The sequence below is a fragment of the Nothobranchius furzeri genome, chromosome 1, assembly GCF_043380555.1.
Source record: "Nothobranchius furzeri strain GRZ-AD chromosome 1, NfurGRZ-RIMD1, whole genome shotgun sequence".
In the NCBI taxonomy this organism is placed as follows: domain Eukaryota; kingdom Metazoa; phylum Chordata; class Actinopteri; order Cyprinodontiformes; family Nothobranchiidae; genus Nothobranchius; species Nothobranchius furzeri.
The window spans coordinates 68046363-68063977 of NC_091741.1; the positions used below are offsets into that span (position 1 = coordinate 68046363).

Consider the following 17615-nt stretch of genomic DNA (forward strand, 5'->3'; position numbering starts at 1 on the left):
AACGCCATCTCCTAACCTCCACCTGCTGTTCTAGTCACGCCAACCAGAATAGCCAAAGAATAAACGTAACTGTAAACCAGCTAAGGAAGACTCTACCAGAGTCATTGATTTCTGAAGTTAAGTTAAAGACGAGAATGTCCATCTGCAAAACATTTGACAGTCGAGCGACCCAAGAAGACATCTCAGGACCGATCTGGTCGTGCTAGAGGTTTTTCTACCAACCTTGTGCCTGGAGGAAACCCATCTCCACCTGGACACTTCGGATCCAAAACGGGGGTCTTCTGATTGGGTGAGGTAGACCTCGACAGAATGCATTTGATGCTGTTTCTCTCAAAATAACTCAGTTATCCGCAAAACATCATTTCCACCCAGAACGCTTTCATTCTTTCTGAAAGAATCCTTCTGAGAACTTCATTCACGCATCCAAAACTCACCATTCTCATTTTAGCTCCATTCACTCACAGGTTTGCTTTTAAACAAGTTTAACATCAAAACTGTTAAAGATTGTTATTAAAATTGCCTTCCATAAATTGTCATTTTATAATTGTCGTTTCAAATCTTTCAGTTTAAAACTGTTAGTAATAAAACTTCTTCATTTTTAAACTTGCCTCATTATTGAAACGAAACACAGAAAAGGTAATAATTCTGGTTATCTAAAAGCAAAGATCCTAGCTTCTGATTTGAAATAACTTTTGCTATTAAATTTAATTAACTAAATTAAACATTAATCTTTGGATTAAAATTAGATCAAACAGGTTGATGTATGAACTTTGTTCGATACATAAGTATCCGGGATATATATATATGTGTGTGTGTGTGTGTGTGTGTGTGTATGATATAAGCTTCATAGGTTAATCTGATTGGTCATTTTCGGAATCCCACTGAATAGCCACAGAGGTTATTCCAGTATGCAGATTTAACTCTACAGAATCCTATACCTGGAACACATTTATGAAGGATTGGACTTCATCCCATTTAACAGAATAGTCTCTCATTTCGGGATAGATAAGAATAGCTTTTTAGAATATCAACAAATTTAATCTGTAGTTAAACAAACTTTTAAGCTTAATAAAGTAGAATTACAAACATCACCAAGGGTATTAGACTTCTGTAATTTCAAACACCCCAAACAAATTTCTAAAGGAGTTTGTCCTGTAGGTGGCAGTATCTGTGGTAAGGTGTTTCCTGTTTTCAGTGTTGCATTACGTGTACCTGTTCGGTGTTTGTGGCTTGCTAAAGTTGATAAAATGTCTCTGTACTAGGATATCTCTGAGTTACTGTAGCACATAAGCATGCTAAAAAAAACATTTTCTGTTCCACCTAGCTTTTAGGGAACCACTTGAGTTCGCACTTAGTTTATTTTGTGTTGAACAGTTTGCTCGTCCAGTTAGCTTAGCATCAGCATGGCTATGGCTACTTCTGTCGTTGCTTCTCCGTCTCCTATCTCTCGCTCTCTTTGTCATATGTTTAGTTACTCCTCTACCTGCTTTAGTTATAATGGTATGAGTAATACATGTAACATTTTTGTAGCTTTGGAGGCGAGGGTGTTGGAATTGGAGGCCCGGCTCCGCGCTGTTGAAAACCCTATAGATAGCCATAGCTACTTAGCTAGTGCGGGCTAACTAGATCAGAACCACCCTGTAGCGGTCCTCTAGAAGAACCCGAGCAGCCAGGACCTCAGGCTGGCTGGGTGACGGTACGCAGGAAGCATAGAACCCAGCCCGTGGGACACCACCAACCCAGCCACATTTCTAACAGATTTTACCCGCTCAGTGACGCACCCACTGACAAGCCGACTCCAAAAATTGGCAGCTCCATAGTCATAAATGTGGCATTAGAGGCTCCAGCAACCATAGTTAAATGTTTATCTGGGGCCAGAGCGAGCGACATTAAATCTTACCTGAAACTGCTGGCTAAGGATAAACGTAAATACAGTAAGATTGTTATTCACGCTGGCGGTAATGACACCCGGTTACGCCAATCGGAGTTCACTAATATTAACGTTGCTTCGGTATGTAAGTTTGCCAAAACAATGTTGGATTCCGTAATTTTCTCTGGCCCCCTGCCTGATCAGACCAGTGATGACATGTTTAGCCGCATGCTGTCCTTCAACCGCTGGTTATCTAGGTGGTGTCCTGAAAACAACATGGGCTACATTGATAAATGGAAAACTTTTTGGGGAAAACCTGGTCTGATGTGAAGAGACAGCATCCTTTCTAGGAATTTGGCCAATTTTATTAGTCCTCTATGACAACCCAGGTTCCAGACCAGGAAGCAGAGTCATAGTTTAACACACCCCTCTGCAGCTTCTGTACTATTACCCACCCACTACCCCATTGAGACAGTGTCCTGCCCATGGCCAAAATCACACGGAATAAATATCAGGCTTAATAAAGCAAATCATGGACATTTCATAAATATTAGAACAAATTCAACTGAGCAGAAAACTAGAAAAATTAAATGTGGGTTATTGAACATTAGGTCTATTTTTCTAAGACTGTGTTAGTTAATTACTTGATTTGTGATAATCAGATCTCTTTACTCATTCTCACAGAATCCTGACTGCAGCAAGAGGACTATGTTAGTTTAAACGAGTCAACTTCTTCTAAATATTTTAATCATCGTATTGCTCGAAGTACAGGGCGAGGAAGAGGAGTAGAAACCATTTTTCATTCAGATCTATTAATCAGTCTCTTACCAATTAATAGTTACAGTTCTTTTGAACATCTTTATTCTTAGTTTTCCTAATCCAGATTGCAAAACTGTAAAACCACTATTGTTTGTAGTTTTGTATCGTCCACCAGGCCCTTATTCTGAGTTTTCGGATCAGATCTCAGATTTTTTGTCTGATTTGGTGCTAAATACTGATAAGGTCATTGTAGTGGGGGATTTCAACATTCATGTGGACATTAAAAATGATAGCCTCATTGTAGCCTTTAGTAATATCTTGGACTCAATTGGTTTTACCCAAAGAATACATAGCTCCACCCACTCCTGCCATAATACATTAGACCTTGTGCTGACTTATTCTCACGGTCTGGGTTTTTTCTTCCTGCCTTTTGCTATGTGGTTTTGAGTCTCCTTCTGCAGGTGGGCGTGGCTGGAGGTGGCCAAGCTGCAGATCATCAGCTCATCAGCCGGCCAGGGAGTATTTAAGCAGCTGAGAGATGCCGCCACTTCACTGAATGATTACTCTACCTGGGTACCTTCTAACAGCCACTTAGGGAATTAGATATTCGAGTATTTTAGCCTTTGAGCATTTGTTGAATTTTTGGACTTTGGATTTTTGCATTTTTGATCTCCTGCTGTTGTTTCCAGACAAACCCTCCAGTCCCATCTCTGACTGGTAGAATTCTGGTGAACCCTACACCCGCTCGTCTCTCAGTCCCTCCCTGGCCAATTCCACCTCCAGTAGCCCACCTGCACCATCTTCACGCTCAGCTCCCTCCACCTCCAACTCTGGATCCCTGCTCCTAAAAAGCTTCATCGACCCAGAACGGACCAACTTCCCCCCTCGAGCTATTTCCTCTCTCAGACTGTAAGCTCTCAAAAGGTCACTAAAATCCCCTGTTGCCCTTTTAGAGATAGATCTAACCTCCATCTGTCTGCAGAATCCCGCACCCGACTCCTGTTGAAGATCCCAACTACATTAATGCTGCTCCCTTGGTTTCTCCATTTATAAATTATTGTTTAAAACTTTCACCGTAGTCTGCGAACTGATTCTGTATGTCGTGGGTTAGACACTTATCTCACAACATGGCACTTACGACATAGAGTGTGAGGAAATAACGATATTACCACATAATCCAGTCCTCTCAGAGCAATTTTTGATAACCTTTAAGTTTTTTATCACTGAGTTCTCGAGACATGAAAGTCAATTTCACCGTAAATGGTAAATGGTCTGTATTTGATATAGTACCTTCTAGAGTCCTGGAACCCCCCAAGGCGCTTTACAACACAATCAGCCATTCACCCATTCACGCACATATTCACACACTGGTGGGGATGAGCTACAATGTAGCCACAGCTGACCTGGGGAGCACTGACAGAGGCGAGGCTGCAGAGCACTGGCGCCACCGGTCCCACGACCACCACCAGCAGGCAACGTGGGTTAAGTGTCTTGCCCAAGGACACAACGACAGCGACAGACTGAGCCGGGCTCGAAACTGCAACCTTCCGATTACGGGGCTAGCACTTAACTCCTGTGCCACCGTTGCCCACAATAGTCGGTCTTTATCTGACAACTCTGTTGCATCTTTTAAATGAACAGTTCCATCTTTACTATCTTCAGCATCTCAGAGAAACGTAGCAGATGTATATCAACCTATTCTTAGTAAAAGGGATACGTACCACAGGATTTAAGGTTGCTGTAATCAAACCTTTACTTTTTTTTTTTTTTTACCGTGTCCTGTCTGGCTGTGAAGCAAGCAGAATTGATGTCTGAATGCTGGTGACAAGCCTTACAGATTTACTCTCAGGTGGATCATCAAAGCATTTGCTTTTAATGTCACGCCTGATACTTTAAACTTTATTGTTATTGTTGTTGTTATTGTTACTGTACCGGGTCGGCCCGGGCCGGGCAGCGTAGGTTGTTTACATATCTGAGTGGCCTGGAATTTTCCCAGGCCAACCAAGGCTCATTCTCGGCTCTCTTCCCGAGGGGTACTGCTTCAGGCTGACCTGGCCCAACACGCCCACTGTCCACCGATTGGTCAAGTCATGTGTTACCCTCCCCTTCAATAACATCTTCTGATTGGCCCTGCGTTGTTATTTGTACTGATGTCACCGAATCGCGCCCTAACTCAAACCTCCAAACTCACCAGCGTTGACATGATGGCTTCTCCCTGCTCTCAGACCTCATCTCCCAACCTCTGGAGCAATGAAGAGGTTAAAACCTTCCTCTTGTTGCTCAGCGACGAGAGAATCCAGCGCGAACTGGATGGCATGGAGCGTAATGAAAAGATATTTCAGGGGCTTGCACTGGCGATGTTCACCCACGGCTTTGAACGCACCTCGAAGCAGTGCTGAGAAAAAATAAGAAAGCTCAAGGCTGAGTACAGGTCCGTCAAGGACCACAACAGCAGGAGTGGAGCAGACAGGCGGCAGTGGAAGTGGTTTGCTGAAATGGACGCCATTTATGGTGAGAGGCCTGTGAGTAATGGCCGCAAGAGTGGCGTGGACACAGCCACTCCAGCTAACACTGGACCTCAGGACAACGGTGAGTGACCACTTATCATAATAAGTAATAATATGACCTCCGTTTGTGCTACACTGTACTATAGTGCGGACGAAATGCTGTGCTAGCTTTGGGTAGTGCTGATGTGCGACATAACAACAACAGGCTAGGTGACAAAAGGCTAGGCTAACTCCAGGCTAGTTGTGGCATGCCTACTAGCCTAGCTTGCCCATTAACTTCTTCGGTCAGTACTTGTGTTTGTGCATATTAAGTAACTGTTTTCTCATTATAAAAGATACAACTCTGGAAATGTGCGCCTATGGGAACCAGGACGTGCCCGACACCGGGGACATGGACGCTAGGCCCTCATCTGCCGACAGCGGGCGTAGCTGCAGCCTGAGCGTCTCAGCGCCGTCGGTGGGCAGCAGACCACGCTACGGTGAGTTCATTTGCAACAACAACATCAAAATATGACAAGCACGTGTGATTACATATACATCTTCTTGGCGTTTATTCAGGAAAAAGGAAGCGGGGGAGCACCAGCGTGTCACCATTGTTGGAGACGCTGGTGGAGAGTGACGCGGGGTTCCTGGAGACTGCGAGGAGGATGAACACGTTAATGGAGCAGCAAATGGAGGCAGATGCGGAGGACAGACGCCTGGACAGGGAGGAGAGACGAGAGGAGAGGATGGCACAGCAGCAATTCAATGACTCCTTTTTGGATGTGCTGCGCAGTTTGGTGTCTGCTGTTGAGAAATCAACCAAATGACGTGATTTTCTTTTATTGTGTTGGGTGTGCAATAAAGTGTTTGACAATGCAACGTATAATCCATCATTGTTCTGTTCACAGAATGTGAAGTGGAAAGGTCCAATTATGGTTCCAATATATAGCTGTGTGCTAAAATAGCATACACCAGCCTTGGGTATTTGCTTTATTCATCTCAGATTTATATAGGAATAAATACCAGGTAGGTGTCAGTGTAGACAAGATTATGTTATGCCAGCAGGAGTGTAGAGCAGGATCAGAAGCTCAAATGTGCCCCCCACACTTGGCTATTAAGAACTTTTGTCAGGCAATGTAAACAAGAGTCCAAATATTTACCTGCACTTGCCATAACGACTTGAATCATATGGCTAAGCCTTGGATGTGCATAAAACAATTGCTTAAGTCAAATTTATCTAGCTGATCTGCATTCATTTGGACATGATGTCCATATAATTTATTTGGATTTAAGAGTATTTCCTTTATTTGTCAGCAGGCGTGTTTAGAAGTCCCAGAAGCTCAAATGTGTACAGTCCACAATTGACTTAATACAAACTCATGAAATATATTTGCTCATGTTTACAATGTTTAGGTGGTGGTGCATTAAAAAGTTCAAGGGCCAAACATTAGCTGCGTGGAGAAAACTTTATTTGGGCAAAACATTCAGTCAGATGAAATTAAATCACTGCTGCCCCACAAGGTGCATCATCAGAGCATCACGCTTTGCTCTCCCTCCCACATCTCCTGTGTTTTGTGGCGGTGGGGGTGCAGCCACAGGTTCAGGGTATTCTGTTTCAGTCGTCCACACATTGTCATAATGCTCCCCGTGGCTCTCACACAGATTATGCAGGGCACAGCAGGTCAGAATCATGGAACGCACCAGACTGACATCACAGTCATTCCTTTTCAGCAGACAACGCCACCTTCCCTTCAGCCTACCAAAGGCATTTTCAACCACCACACGTGCCCGGCTGAACTTCTTGTTATAAAGAAGTTGCTGCTCTGTCAGACGCCCAGTGTCTGTGAAGGGTTTCAGCAGCCAGTCTTGCAGCGGGTAAGCAGACTCACCCAGGATGCAGTATCCAAAGTCAACGCCAGCAATTTGGATGGAATGGTCAGGGAAGAGATTTCCACGGCTTGCCAAATCCCAGATGGAGGAAAGTCTCAGGACCCTCGTGTCGTGCATGCTCCCTGGAAGCCCTGCAAAAACGTTCCAAAACAGTCCCTTTCCATCAACCACAGCTTGCAAGATGAGTGAGTGCCACCCTTTCCGGTTGAAATAGTCTGTGTGAAAGTTTCTGGGTGCTATGATGGGGATGTGTGAGCCATCAATAGCACCCACACACTGTGACAACCCCCACCTGCTCTCAAAATAGGATGCTATCTCCCGAAATTTACCCTCATCGGGTAAATGAATCAGTTCTGGCAACAGCAATGCTTCTGCAGCAGCACAAAAGTCCTTCACACACTTGGCAACAGTTGAGATGCCAACACCAAACAGAACACTGATGGGTCTGTAATCTGAACCTGTAGCAAATTTCCACAAGGCAATAGCCACAATCTTCCTCAGAGGCACACACTCACGGAAGAAAGTGTATTTTTGCTGCAATGCTGGCCGCAGTTTGTTGCACAGGAACATGAACGTCTCCTCAGACATTCTGAAGTGCTGCAACCACTGCGCGTCCGTGTAACGAGGCACGTAATTATCCCACCAGTCAGAACATCGGTTGAGTGACCAGATCGCGCGTCTGCGGCTGGAGCCTTCCAAAATAGCCATCTAAAGAAATTAAACGTATTTTATTAACTTGAAGTGTATTAAACACGCACGTCAGAATTAGAATTTTAGCAATTACCAGGATGCATCGTCTGCGCTGTCGTAATCGCAGCAATGTGTTGTACTGCTTCAGCATGGCTTCCTGCATGACTCGGCAACGCTTTGCAGATTTCATCCTCCTCTCATCCCTCCTCAGCTGGCGAAGCCGACGCCTTTCGGCCTGTCTGGCGCGGAGTCTGGCCCCCAAAACGAGCCACAAGCGCAGAACCATGAAAACTATCACTACGAAGTTCTCCATTGTTTACAATAGTGTCAACAACACAGGGCGGCTTGAATAGTCGCTGATATATGACATCACTGACATCTTAGCGCCAATTTCTCCCACCGATTTCTGGGGACCGCCCCCATGTCCGCATTCCGGAGCAGGGCCATGAGGAGGGTGAGGAAGCACTCGGCCCGGGCGGCCCGGCCCGGGCCGACCCGGTACAGGTGGGAAAGGGACTTAAGTTTTGCTACCTGCCTGGTTTTTATATGATGCTATTTGACTGGATGATGAATTATTGGGTATTGGACTGTTTGTCTTGTTGTAATTTTGCCTTGGAGAAAGTATTATTTCTTAATATTTGTCTATATTTAAAAAGTTAAACTATCAAGCAAATCAAAATTTATTCAGTTTATCAAGCTGTAATTTTCTGTTTGTGTGCAAGGAAATTCTAATAATGCAGCCAAGATACTTTAATCCATCATGATTAGCAGGTGAAAAGCAATTATGGCTAATTAAAGACATAATATATGCACAGAAATTAAATATAAACATGCTTACTTTGTTGTGCATATTTGATATTTTATTTAAATCTAACAGTAGGCTACTAATCTGGTGACAGCTCACTCATATGAAAGCATTAATCTTTTATTGTTGGGTTTTATGATGTGCACTGGATTTAAAATTATCTCAGATGAAACTGCAAATTAATGTAAACACTCATTGATAAAATATGTTAGTCATGCTTTAGTTATCCTGCAGCAGAGGTAGAAATCTAAAGCTATGCTACTTGAGGAATATATTCGTAAACTAGCTTGAATTCAGAAAATTCTCACAACAGTATAAAAAACCATTCAATTTGCCATAACGGTAAGCCTATTGTCATGCCCTGGATGACTGGGAATCTTCACCAACTTGTTGAACTTTATTTTCCCCAAAAATACACATTAGATGAATTCAGTAACATTGTAAATCCCAGACTGGATAAAGCCGCAACGTCAACTCTGATTCACTGTTAATGTCAGAGCTTCTGTGTTTGAACTAAGAAAGCAAAGGTTAAGTTGTTTATTGTTATTTTGTGTCTGTTCACATGGAAAATAAAGTCTGATCTTTAATCCCCAATGTATAGGAGTTATATAACGCTTCATTTTCTTTAGTCGGTCTTAGACAAGAAAGACTGCTATCATGCAGGTCACTTTTTATATAAAAAAAGAAGATTATAAAACAACAATTATGTAATCAGCAGACAAAATGCAGAAAAAGAAATAATGGAGCAAAGGTTGAAGCATGTAGGCAGGAAGGAAAATGTACAGCTGTGAGTTACTCTCCTCAGCACTAATTGTTTGCTTTTACTGGTTGGAAAAATCATTTTGTATTTTAAAACATTTATATGAAAACAGCAGCAGAATGAAATGACTAATTCTTCTGCTGTTTTCATTGGACTAAACACTCCAATGTTTAGCCACACATTCAGTGGCAGGTCACAGAAAATCTGTTTTAGTGTGGAAAAACAGAAAATAAATGTGTTTGATGTTCAAAGGTCTGACCTGCATAACTCAAGGTAGTATAAGGAAATGTGGCTGTAAAGAGTTCAGCCTCCATGATGAATGCTTGTTTATTTACGAGAAAAGACCACAATTCCATCATGTTATACAGAAATGTCTGAAGGTGTTTAAAAAGTCTTTTGTAAATAGTACACTTTCAGATGTGCTCTGTTTTTCTCATATTTTAAACCTGATGCATATAAATGCTAAAAGATTAGCATAAATGCTATGAGCTTGTGGTTATCTTACTGCTCATGTTCTTGGAGCTGATCCACAAATAGGGTCAGGTCGAACCAAGATGAAAATAAAATAAAACACAATGTGAAACTCATTATAGCAGTTTAATGTGGCACGCTTGAGCAGTTGCCATGGGACCTCATACAGGAGTTTATATGGTCAACGTAATTACCAGGCACACCCTCTGGTTGAAACTGTAAAGATAAGACATATATGCACCATGAGTTGTTTGTAAGAAAACTGGAAAAATAAGAAGTTGGTGGGTCAGAAGTGAAACTAATCCTGCTTCTAGCATAAAGAGCAGTTAAGTGCTAAAGTAATATTTGAATAAAACAAAAAAGGAAGAATATTTTGAGTATTCAGTTACAGATCTTGTAACTGCTCATGAAGGATATTTTGTTTTTTGTGGAATAAAACGCCATGCTCCAACTGATGTTCAACTGGTTCTTTATCTTCTTGTTACCAGCAAACACCGTGAAAAACTACGGTGAAATGAACAACAATAAACACAAATATTAATTTTAGAAACATAAACTTATAACTCAGATATTAATGCAATACAGATAAATATACAAACACACCGTGTGCGCCTCTCCACTTAATATTCACAAGCAATTTCAGTCCATGTCCACTTTTCTTTATCCGATGTGAGCTTCTTCTGGTCGCTTCTCCGTGCTTGTGTCAGTTAATCATTCGCTCCGCTCGCGCGCACCCTCCAGTGTCAAATTTCAATCCAGCCAGCAGGTGGCGTCAAATCAACAAAGAAATTAAATTAAATATTTCCACAGTTAAATCAAACAAATGACAATGAATAACCACATTTAACTGCGACAGCTACACTGCCACCAAAATTACAATGATTGAAATTCACTACACATTAAAGAACTTTAAATCTTGTAATTTTCAATAAAATAACTATCAACCATACACCTTTGTTATGAAACACACAGAAATCAGTAACTTGATAAACTCAAATATCACATTTTAATGTTGTATCAAATTTTGTACTTTACTGTAGTTTAGGACTCACTTTTAACCAAAACCACTAGTTTTTGAACAGGTCTCTCCAGAAAAGATAGTTGTCTCAGACGTTCACCTTTGTTCCCTAAATCTCTTTGACCTACTTGGATCTTAACCTTTCTCACTAAACCATCTGAGTTCCTCTTCAAAAGCTTCCTTCTGTGCTAGCTGGAAGAGTACAGAAGCAGCCATTTGTCTTTCTTTCACACTGATGGCTCCTGATTTGTCTCTTTTTGCAACACTTTTAATCCTTGCTACCACATTAAGTGCTGTGATCCAATCAGAGCATTTCATGAACCTCTCAAGAAACCTGTCTTGCTCAATAGCATCTGTTTTAAGAACTTTTACCTCTGGGTCACCAACAAGAAGTTCTGGAGATTGTTGGTTCATGATAATTTCTCTTTCCCAAAGGAATTTAGGTCCAGTGAGCCAGTTTGAGTTTATTAGCTCTGCCACCTTGAGGCCTCTAGATGCGTGGTCAGCTGGATTTTGATCAGCTTTAATGTAAAACCATTGGTTTGGGTCTGTAGTGTCTCTTATTTTTTGAACTCGATTTGCAACAAACACATGAAAGCGACGAGCATCGTTTTTTATGTACCCAAGAGTCACTTGAGAATCTGTCCAGAAAAACTCCTCGTCGATTTTCCGCTCAAGCTCTGCTCTAAGAAAGTTACTAACAGAAGCAGAAACTGCAGCTGCAGTGAGCTCGAGGCGCGGGATTGTGACTATTTTTATAGGTGCCACTCTGGCTTTACCCATAACTAGAGCACAATGCACTTGTTCATCTGTAACAAACCTAATGTATGAGCATTGTCCATAGCCACTGCTGCTTGCATCAGAAAAATGATGCAGCTCAACCCTTTTGATTTTGCCTAGGTTCTCAGGAAAGAGGCATCTAGGTATTTCGACCTTTCGAAGATTTTCCAAGTCACAGAGCCAAGCTTTCCACTTGGTTTCCAGTGCGGAAGGAACAGGTTCATCCCATCCAACTCCACTTTTGCACATTTCCTGGAGTACTTGTTTTCCTATCAAAGTGTAGGGTGAAAGAAATCCTAACGGGTCATACACACTTGCTACTGTTGCTAGAATTCCTCGGCGTGTGGCTGGCCTTTCTTTGAGGGCTCCACTGAATGTGAACACATCGGCTTCCACATTCCATTTTACTCCCAGCACACTTTTCATTGGAACTTCAGAGTAGTTCATGTTTACATCCGTAGTGTTGCCAGCTCGTTCACTTTCAGGAATAACACTCATGACCTCTTTGTTGTTGCACACAAATTTGTGCAAACGCAACTTCCCTTTAACACAGAGTTTGAGTGCTTCACAGACTAGCTGCTTGGCTTTCTTATCTGTTTCAACACTGAGAAGCCCATCATTCACATAAAAGTTTTTGTGAATGAAACTGGCTGCCAGTGGGTAGTCCTTTTCGTTTCTTCTGGCGAGATGTTTCATGCCAAAGTTAGCACATCCAGGCGATGACGCTGCACCAAACACATGCACTCGCATGCGATATTCCTTTGGCTCAGTATTTGTATTTCCATCCTTCCACCACAAAAACCTTAAGAAATCTCGATCCTCTGGATTAACATGGAGGCGGTGAAACATTTTCTCCACATCGCACATTATTGCGATTCTGTTCTCTCGGAATCTGCACAACACTCCTGCCAGAGTATTGATCAAGTCTGGGCCTGTAAGTAAGTGGTCATTTAAAGAGGTGTCTTCATGTTTAGCAGAGCAGTCAAAAACAACTCTAATTTTTTCTGGCTTTCTGGGGTGATACACACCGTGGTGTGGAATGTACCATGTGTTACCATCCTGTGGTGTTTCTTCTGCTTCCTCTGCATCACCATCTTTAAACACATTATTCATGAACTTTATGTAATCTTCTTTGTACTTGGGGTTCTTGTCCATTTTCATTTTCAAATATTTCAGACGAACTGTTGCAAGCTGCTTGTTATTTGGAAGCTGTGGACGTTCTTTAAAAGGTAAAGGCATTTCTAAATGACCTTGCTCATTGTAGTGAATGTTTTCATTTAGCATCTCTAAAAACTGAATGTCCTCTTGAGATATGTTCCCTTCTTTGGGGTTAGTGTCCAGAAAATCAGCTTCAAGTGCTTTAATCACAGATGCAGGTGTAATAGATGGCAATTCCTTTACTATTACACGATGGCAGGTCCCAGTTGCGCCCACTGAACCTGTCCATGGCTTAATGGGTCCCACAATGCTCCATCCCAAGTCTGTTTTAACTGCATAGGGATCATAATCCTCTCCTGGTATGACCTTCCTTGGTTTTAGAGCTCTTGTACAGTCATAACCAATGAGGAGAGCTACAGGACAGTCCAAGAGATCTGGCATTTCATTTGCAATGCTGAGTAGGTGGGGCCATTTTTTTGCAGTCTCTCGAGTTGGAATACTGTTTTTCTCAAGTGGAATGTATTCTCGAGTATATGTAGGTGGCAACTCAATATACTCTTGTGAGTGGTACCCTCTAACTCTCAGTCCTTCCACTCTTTGACTAGGCACAATAGAACACCTGTCAGTTATGGTTGTCAGCTTTAATTTAACGGGTCCTGTTCTTGCTTGTAATTTTTCACAAACATTTTGATCAATAAATGTATTGCTGCTTTGGGTGTCTAGCAAAGCATAAACCAATGTCTCTGGTCTATTTGTTGAAGAAGAAAGCCAAACTGGGACAATCATTGAAGTGCAATCACTGTTGTCCAATTTCACACTGCATGATACAGTGGCTGCATTTTCCTCTTTCGGTAACATCTCAGGCTTATCTGGTTGTGGATGATCTTCATGAAGAGGAGAAGGGTGCTTCCGCTTGCAAACATTACATGTTACTCTTTGTTGACAGTTCTTGGATATGTGACCAACACGAAGACAACCAAAGCACATATTGTTGTCGATAATGAACTGCTTCTTTTCTTCAAGAGACATTGCTGTAAACTTGTCACATTTGTAAATAAAGTGATTTTGCCTGCAGCAGATGCATTCAATTTGCCTTTTATTCTGAGTTGAGGAAAGGTTGGGTTTGGATTTTTTGTTGATCTGTGTTGCAGCTGTGGCCTTTTCATTTGTAGACACATTCGTTGTTGTCATCAGGACACTGGCTTTCTGACGTTTTTGTTCCTTTTCAGGTTTTTCAAATGTGTTCTTTAAGGCAAACAAAGAAGAAACTGGATTGCATGCTATTCGTGCTTCTTCTGCCACAAAGTCAGCAAACTCTGTGAAACCTGGATATTCCTTTCCTTCATCTAACAGTTTTGACACATGACGGTTCCAGCGGGTTGTTGCCCAATCAGGAAGTTTCAGTAATAATTTTTGATTCTCCTCACAATCATCCAACACTTTGAGGCCCTGAACATGGGGCATAGCATTCTTACAGGAAACAAGGAAATCACTAAACTCTCTCAGCTTTAGTGACTCTTTTGGTCCGATCTTTGGCCAACTGCTTAGCTTTCCCCGAAAAGCTCTTTGAACTACAAATGGGTGGCCATAACGGTTGTTCAGAGCATCCCAAGCTTGGTTGTAAGCTTCCTCATCACTGCGATAGAATGTCCCTTCTAAAACACCAAGAGCTTCTCCATTAATGTATTTCTTCAAGTAGAAAAGTTTATGGGCTGAATTTGTGCAACTAGTCTCAATAAGAGCCTTGAAGCAAGTGCTCCACTCAGTAAACTTCAGTGGGTCTCCTGTAAAGGTAAATGGCTCTGGTATTGGAAGTCTAGTCATTGCTAAAGACTCCTTTAAAGCTTGAACTAGAGATAACTCACTTTCTTTTGACGCTACTCTAGTATCACACTTGGGCACTGGAAGATATTTTGGGATCTTGTTGGTTATACCTTCAAAGTTAGGAGGTGCCGTACTCTGGATAGCTTGGGTGTATGGAGGACTGTTAAGAGGTTTGGGAAGCTGACTAAAAGACAAAGTACCTTTTACTTCACTGTTTCTTATTTCAGCATTCAATTTTGATTCCTCTTCAGCATACACATTGTATTCAGCCTCAATAACCTCAAGATCTCTTTGCTTTTCCAACAATTTTAATCTCTCTTGTTGAGCTAATATCTCCTTTCTTTGGGCAGAAATTTCCTTTTCCCTGCTTATTTCAGCTCGTTTAGATGCCAACCGTGCAGCTGCCTCTGCTTTCTTTGCAGATACCTGACTTCCTTGCTTACTATAACTGTTCTGGCTACTTTTTTCAGCCCTAGACACAGTTGAGCCATACATTGACTTAGCATCTTCTCTCTGAAGCAACTGAAGGAGTGAGTCTTTTACAGCAATTGCATCAAACTCCTTATCAACATCTGCATAGCGCCTTTTCAGAAGCAACATCATTTCAGTGGAAACTGAAGAACAGCTATCCATCTTTCTTCTGAAATCTTGAGATGGAGTAGTCAGTGTACGTAAAGCTACATAATCTTGCTGTAGGTCAGATTCACATTTTCCTACTGATTTGATCATTTCAGTTAACTCTGCTTTTGAACATTCCTTTTTAAGTTTGGACCTAGAGAGTTGAATCTCTGCTTTAAAGTTTACATATGTTGACATAAACTTTCTTTCTTTACTTGTTATCTCAGACTGTTTAAAGTCACGCATTTTTTCTGTTAGTTTTCTTTGACGCTCTGAGCGTCTCACCTCTGTCTCAGGTTGGGATGATGGCTGAGTCAAACCTATTTTATGTATTTCAAGGTCTGCATAAATTTCACCTAAGCGTATTTCAACTTCCTCTCTTTCTGCATCTTCAACTTCAGTTTCTAATTTCTTTTCTAAATGTAACTTTTCAAATTCTAAAGCTACAAGTACTTCCTCTAAAACACGAGTTTCTTGTACACCCTGCTCCATTGTGAACAATATTTTAAACCAACAGCTAAGAACAATGAAAGAAAACTTAACATGAGAACACTACTTCAAATTTCAAACTGTAAAATAGTAACAAACCTTTTTTCTTTTTAACAAACTTTCAATAATATCTGTAGCATACACCGTTAATGTCCGTTTTTAAACAACTTTCAATATCTGTAGCATACACCGTTAATGTCCGTTTTTTAAACAGCATTCAATGTCTGTAGCATACACCGTTAATGTCCGTTTTTTAAACAGCATTCAATGTCTGTAGCATACACCGTTAATGTCCGTTTTTTTTTAACTCACAGATACAGTCTGACCTGGTTTCGTATGATGTTGAAAGGCTCTGCAAAACTGCTCAATTCCCAAAACGTCGTATCGGCCCTCTTTATTTCATGCGGATTGGGCCGCAGACTGTGGACTGCCGTCTTCAAAGCATGGCATGCAGGGCTCTGGCTGCGTACTTCTTAACAGGACACGTTTTTCACTGTAACTGCTCATGAAGGATATTTTGTTTTTTGTGGAATAAAACGCCATGCTCCAACTGATGTTCAACTGGTTCTTTATCTTCTTGTTACCAGCAAACACCGTGAAAAACTACGGTGAAATGAACAACAATAAACACAAATATTAATTTTAGAAACATAAACTTATAACTCAGATATTAATGCAATACAGATAAATATACAAACACACCGTGTGCGCCTCTCCACTTAATATTCACAAGCAATTTCAGTCCATGTCCACTTTTCTTTATCCGATGTGAGCTTCTTCTGGTCGCTTCTCCGTGCTTGTGTCAGTTAATCATTCGCTCCGCTCGCGCGCACCTTCCAGTGTCAAATTTCAATCCAGCCAGCAGGTGGCGTCAAATCAACAAAGAAATTAAATTAAATATTTCCACAGTTAAATCAAACAAATGACAATGAATAACCACATTTAACTGCGACAGCTACAGATCTGTTTCTAACACTTTCTTTGCCAGTAAGATAAAAGTACATGCTTGGTCCCCTCTGCAGGTTGCAGAAATACTCAAACGGACACAATTTCAGTCAAGGCAAAAGTCACAAATGGGATGGCTCACTGAAAAATTGTTTTTCTGCCTCTGTCACATGGTTTTCCCCAAACTGGTAGTTTCCTCTGTCAGCGTCTGAGGAAAACATCAATTCGTCTTTTCAAATGTCACACACACTCTGATCTTTCTGACGGTGCTGGAAATTGGGAATGTTTCCTTATAAACAAACCACAAAAAATGGATTTGATAATTTATTAAAAAAAAACATTGTAAACACAAACGTCTAATTTCATTAAGGTGCAATTACTTTTACTGGAATAACATTTAGTTGTTGTTTAATGACTCCATCCTTAATGTAGGTCTCATTTCTTTATTCTTATATAAATGCAGTTTTTATTTGAAAACTTATTTCATTACTTATTTGAAAACTTGAACTCACTGTTCTAGTATACCCTGTACTGAGTTAGACCTAAAGTGATAAAACGTATGGACCCTGGCATGGAAAGATGTCCAGACAGACTTAAATCAGTATAATTACCCAGTGCTGACTGGTTTAATCGAATGTAATGCAACAGATGGTTTGTTACTCAGAAGCATCTGGAATGCCCTCCTGAAAAATGGCATGCATGTTTAAAAACACGACTAGAAAAAGAAGCATCTGCCTTCTACTTTCTATCCTGTGGAAACTTTAATCAAAATACTGCAACAAAAATAAAGTCTTTGAGTATAAATTGCTTAACTGCTGTTACACCTTAAAACCACCTGTTGGGCACAGTTTGGTTTGGAAGGGTGTGCCAAGGCCACCAATAGCCTACATAGACTGGTGTCTATTTGACTGTGGTCAGGTCTCGTGAGGTGATATTTATTTTGAAATGTGCAGTCTCATTTGTTTTGGCTGTGCTCTCTGACAACTCCATGTTTCCCACTGGAAGCAGTTTATTCCTGTTTGGTTGCATATCAAACCCAGCCAGAATGA

The 17615-nt window shown here is 41.3% G+C and overlaps 2 protein-coding genes across 3 annotated transcripts; both read right to left on the reverse strand.

The window, feature by feature from the left end:
- Positions 1–6621: 6621 nt before the first annotated feature.
- LOC129154852 (uncharacterized) lies at positions 6622–8121 on the reverse strand. Its single transcript, XM_054735134.2, has 3 exons — positions 8099–8121; positions 7793–7949; positions 6622–7716 (listed from the first exon to the last, which is right to left on the reverse strand). The coding sequence occupies exons 1-3, from the start codon at positions 8119–8121 to the stop codon at positions 6622–6624; spliced, it is 1275 nt and encodes a 424-aa protein (XP_054591109.2).
- A 1991-nt stretch (positions 8122–10112) lies between these two features.
- On the reverse strand, positions 10113–16576 carry LOC139071757 (uncharacterized). 2 transcript variants are annotated; one of them, XM_070554776.1, is made up of 2 exons: positions 16324–16576; positions 10113–16224 (listed from the first exon to the last, which is right to left on the reverse strand). In XM_070554776.1, the coding sequence occupies exon 2, from the start codon at positions 15622–15624 to the stop codon at positions 10888–10890; it is 4737 nt and encodes a 1578-aa protein (XP_070410877.1). In that variant the 5' UTR covers positions 15625–16224; positions 16324–16576; the 3' UTR covers positions 10113–10887. The 2 variants fall into 2 exon arrangements, 1 of the variants encoding a protein (XP_070410877.1); XR_011521573.1 differs by having other exon boundaries at positions 10116–10238; positions 10338–16576.
- Positions 16577–17615: the final 1039 nt, after the last annotated feature.